At 35.0% G+C, this 4,504-nt stretch overlaps 1 protein-coding gene across 1 annotated transcript; it reads right to left on the reverse strand.

Annotated features, from left to right (window-relative positions):
- Positions 1-203: 203 nt before the first annotated feature.
- Positions 204-1,142, reverse strand: LOC118570916 (olfactory receptor 6C2-like). The gene has a single exon (XM_036169650.1). The coding sequence runs from the start codon at positions 1,140-1,142 to the stop codon at positions 204-206; it is 939 nt and encodes a 312-aa protein (XP_036025543.1).
- Positions 1,143-4,504: the final 3,362 nt, after the last annotated feature.

The raw sequence follows: 4,504 nt of genomic DNA on the forward strand, positions 1-4,504 counted from the left end.
GAAGTGTTTCCAGCAACACATAGGAGAAAGCATGAAGAGAGATATCACTAAAACTAAAAAATTCTAGAAGAAGAGTTAGAGTCAAGTATGGACACCTTCTGCAATTTCCACAATACAAAAGTAAAACAGAGACATGTCAAAACAGTAGCTGATATGACCTATAACTTTCAGTGATCTTACTAGCACACTCTATCAGGACAAAGTCACTGTTTTGAAGTAGCTGAGGTGCATTTTTTAATGACATCCCTCAGGGCTTCTTTGACTTGTTTATTTCTTAAGGTATATATGAAAGGATTTAGTACTGGTGCAACTGAAATGGTGAGTATGGCAATCCCCTTGTTTAAAGCTATCCTCTCTTCTGCAGAAGGTTTGATATACATAAAAATGCAGCTGCCATAAGAGATGGAGACAACAATCATGTGGGAGGAACAGGTAGAGAAAGCCTTCTTCTTCTGCTGGGCAGAAGGGAACCTCAGAATTGTACTTATGATTTTCCCATAAGAGAACATTACTAGTGCCAAGGTAAGCAGGAGAATAATGATTGCAAAAATGAAGTTGACCAGTTGCATAGACCTTGTATCACTGCAGGAAAGCTTCAAGATGGGAGAGTAGTCACAGATAAAGTGTTCAATAATAGAATCACAGAATTCCAAACCTAGACTTACAACAACTCCAGGGCAGATTGCCAACAAAGCAATTAAACAGCAAGTGCCAAATAGCAAAGTACAGACTCTGGTGTTCATGATGGTTGTGTAATGCAGGGGTTTACAAATGGCCACGTAGCGGTCATAGGACATGACAGCCAGCAAGAAAAACTGTGCTATCCCGAAGATAAAGGCAGTAAATAATTGTGTGTAACAAGCCTCAATGGAAATAGTTTTATCCTTGGTCACTATGCTGACCAGGAATCTAGGGATGCAGGTAGATGTCAATGAGATTTCTAAGAATGAAAACTTCTGAAGGAAGAAATACATGGGTGTTTTGAGGTGGGAATCCAGCAGAGTCAGAAGGATAATGATAAGGTTTCCAATAATGCTCAGCAGATATGTTATAAATAGGAAAATGAAGATTACAATTTGCCAGTTTGGGTCTTCTGTCAATCCAAGAAGAATGAATGTTGTCACCAATGTGTGGTTTCTCATGTCTTCTAAATTCTTCCAGTGTGGAGAAAAGTAATATGTGTGAATTGATGTGTTCTCTTCTGTAAATATTTGAAGGTGATATTAAGAATCCAGCAGGGTAATAGAAATGCACCTCCTCTACTTCTTTGTTTTTACATTTACTTATTTGTTAGAACTACAAGCAGACTACTCGTATCTAATCCTATTTCCTGAATACTCATTTCTGAATGTTATAAGCTATTTATATATTGGAAAATATTGTGTATTTTTTGTTATAAATATTTGAACATTTTCAATTCTTTCCTGATATTCTGAAAATATAATTCCCACTCCTACTGATTCCCAAGTAATATTTTAGGCTAATTTGAGTAATATGCATTTATTTAAATTACCTTCTTTGTTTTTACAAACCATTTTCTGTATTTTATTATTATTAGTTTTAAATTTCTTGATATGGTTCACCCTCCTCCAACTCCCCCAGATCCTCTCTATTTTCTTATCCACCCCACTTTATACTCTTTTTACTTGTCTCTCTTTGTCTCTAAAAAAAAAAACAAAACACACAAAAAAACCCACAAAAAAAAAACAAGATTAAAAACATAACAAGTCAAAAGAAAATGAAATAAAAAATACTCAAAAAAAGTCATGAAGTTTGTTTCCTATTGGCCAACCTACTCTTGGGCATGAGACCTGCTCTGGAGGGTGGTTGATATATCCACTGAGACTGTATTACAGAAAATCGGTTTTCCCTTTATCAGTGGGTATCAATTGCAAATGGTTTCTTGGTTAGGAAAGGGACCCCATGTTCACTTTTTCTCTCAAAGCTGGGCTTCCACCTTGCCTGAACCAATCAATTCAGATCTTGTGATTCTACCATAGTCGCTTTGAGTTCATAGGAGTATCAGTCCTGTACGACACTGTTTTCTTGGACACATCTATCCCCTCTAGCTCTAATACTCTTTCAATCTCCCTTTCTGCATGAGCCTTGAGGGGAACAGTTTAACTTTTTGAGACAGGGTTTCACTTATTATCCCTTAGAAACAGACCAAGTAAAATAATAATTATCATTAAAAAACTTAACTGTCAAGTTATAAAAGCATTTAAGAAACATTGAAAGTGAGATAAATGTTTAGTTACTTTGGGGACTTGTCAGTGACATTGAACATAAGTATCATCCAGAAATTCTGAAATCCACATGGATATGCTTTTTGATAAATTTGGCATATGTTTGATATAAGAATGTTCATTACCTCAAGTTTTGGTTCAGGAGTTAGGTAAAGTTACCCAGTTATACTCCAGGATGATCTTAAACTTACAGAGATGCTTCTGCTTCCTAAATACTTGGATTTAAGGCATGTAACACTACATCTAGAATAAATATATATTTTAAGGGGCTAAACTAATGGCAATGAGATTTGAAATAAATTGTTTAAAGTGCATGTTTGTTAATGGTATTTGTTACCTTTAGAGTTCTTTGGTACTATTAAATAGAACTAGTTTAGCTGGAAAAACAACTTTATGAGTTTTACATTTAAACTTACTTCAATGAGAAAATAAACATTTGACATTAAATTTAAAACATTTCTTCTCAATTATTTTCCAGTTCAAATTGAGTAGCTTTGTTTGTGTAAGAAATAATTTACACATTCATTACTGCCTGCAACGTTAACTCTTAAATTTTCTAATTTTAAAAATAAAGCAATGTACTGCAATAAAGTCTGAAGTAAAGACACTGTGAGTTCTATGTGTAAAGCTTTTCTAATAAACAAGAATAACCAGCTTTCAGATACATACAGAGGAAGCTTAGCCAAGAGTTACAAGGATGCTGTCTGAATTTCTCTAATGCCAGGTTTAGATGGTATAATCTATGTTTAAGACAGAACTGTTCATAATACAACCTCTTTGTATGCAGCATGACAAACACTGGGAATACTTACTTTCTTTGAGTTCAACAGAGATTTGTTTGCAGATACATTGTGGAATTTTATTTTGTTTAAAAATTCAATATGAATAATTCTTCCAAAATGAGTATTTTTTCCTAACCCATGCTCATAACTTGCCTTGTCAATTTAAGTGGAGAAATTATTCAGAATTTTGTTTTTGTTTTTGTTTTCAAGACAGGGTTTCTGTGTGTAGTTTCAGTGCCTGTCCTGGATCTCACTCTGTAGACCAGGCTGGCCTTGAACTCACAGAGATCCTCCTGCCTCTGCCTTTCAAGTGCTGGCATTAAAGGGGTGTGGCACCACCACCTGTCTTTAAATCTAGCTAATTTTAAAAATAATTACATTCACCACTCTTTCATCAGAATACAGGATGTTCCATCCTTCAATCCATTGTTCAGTTTTCCCTACAAATGAAATAATCAGTGTCTTCCCAAACAGAAGTGTGCTCCTGCTTTCTTGTAACTGAAGAATTGTAGTTGCTACCATAGTCCATCTTCAATAAACATGAATTGCCTCCATACTATAGGAGGTTGTCATGTTCTTTAATAATAAATGATATTTTCACTCAGACCTGGTGCAAAACCCTGGGGATTTTTGTGGAAAGTACACTAATTGACTATTTTTATCATTAACTCTGAGAGCAAAATAACCAAGTTAATAAAGAGTCCTAGCATCTATAGGGAATCTTGTAATGCTGATGTCAAGAGAATAAAATTTCTAACCATGGAACAGACCTATTATTTCAGCTGGGGAAGTCAATCACCTAACAATGGGCCACTTCACGGAAAGAAAGGACCACGCCTAAGACATTACATTCAACTTAAGTCATGCTAAAGAGATAGGAGAAAAATTATTTATTTGTTTTCCTGCTTAACATCATGAAAATTTTTCCTTGAAATTGTGGTACTTAACAAAAGACAGTGATCCAGGAGTTATAAATGCATCACTACATATGCATGTATACAAACTCTCTTTGTTCCTTTCCCAACCAATATGATAAAATACCATCACAAACAAACTAAGGGAGAAAGAAATTGTCTGGCTCACAATTCTAAGTTACAACCCCTCATTGTAGGAAAAATATGTCAGCAAGAAAGTGAAACAACTAGTCACACGACATCTACAGTCGAGACAGAGAGCTATCTATTGGTGCATGCTTAATAGAGATCAACTTACTCTAATCATTTATATAGTCCAAGATCCAGTATTCAGGGAAGGTAACCAACATAAAAGCACATTCTACTCAGAGGTGTAAGCTCTCATTCTCCTCTCTTGTCCTACACCATAATTTCTGCTCTTATTCCTGTCCATTTTATATCAGAATAAATGTGGGAGTACTTGAGGCATTGAAGATACAGTTTGGTCAAGTATAAAGAAAACATCCAAATGTGATGAATGCCTGTCAGTAGACACAGAAGCATAGATTTGGAGATAACAAAT

Source organism: Onychomys torridus, chromosome 20 (assembly GCF_903995425.1).
Source record: "Onychomys torridus chromosome 20, mOncTor1.1, whole genome shotgun sequence".
NCBI lineage: Eukaryota > Metazoa > Chordata > Mammalia > Rodentia > Cricetidae > Onychomys > Onychomys torridus.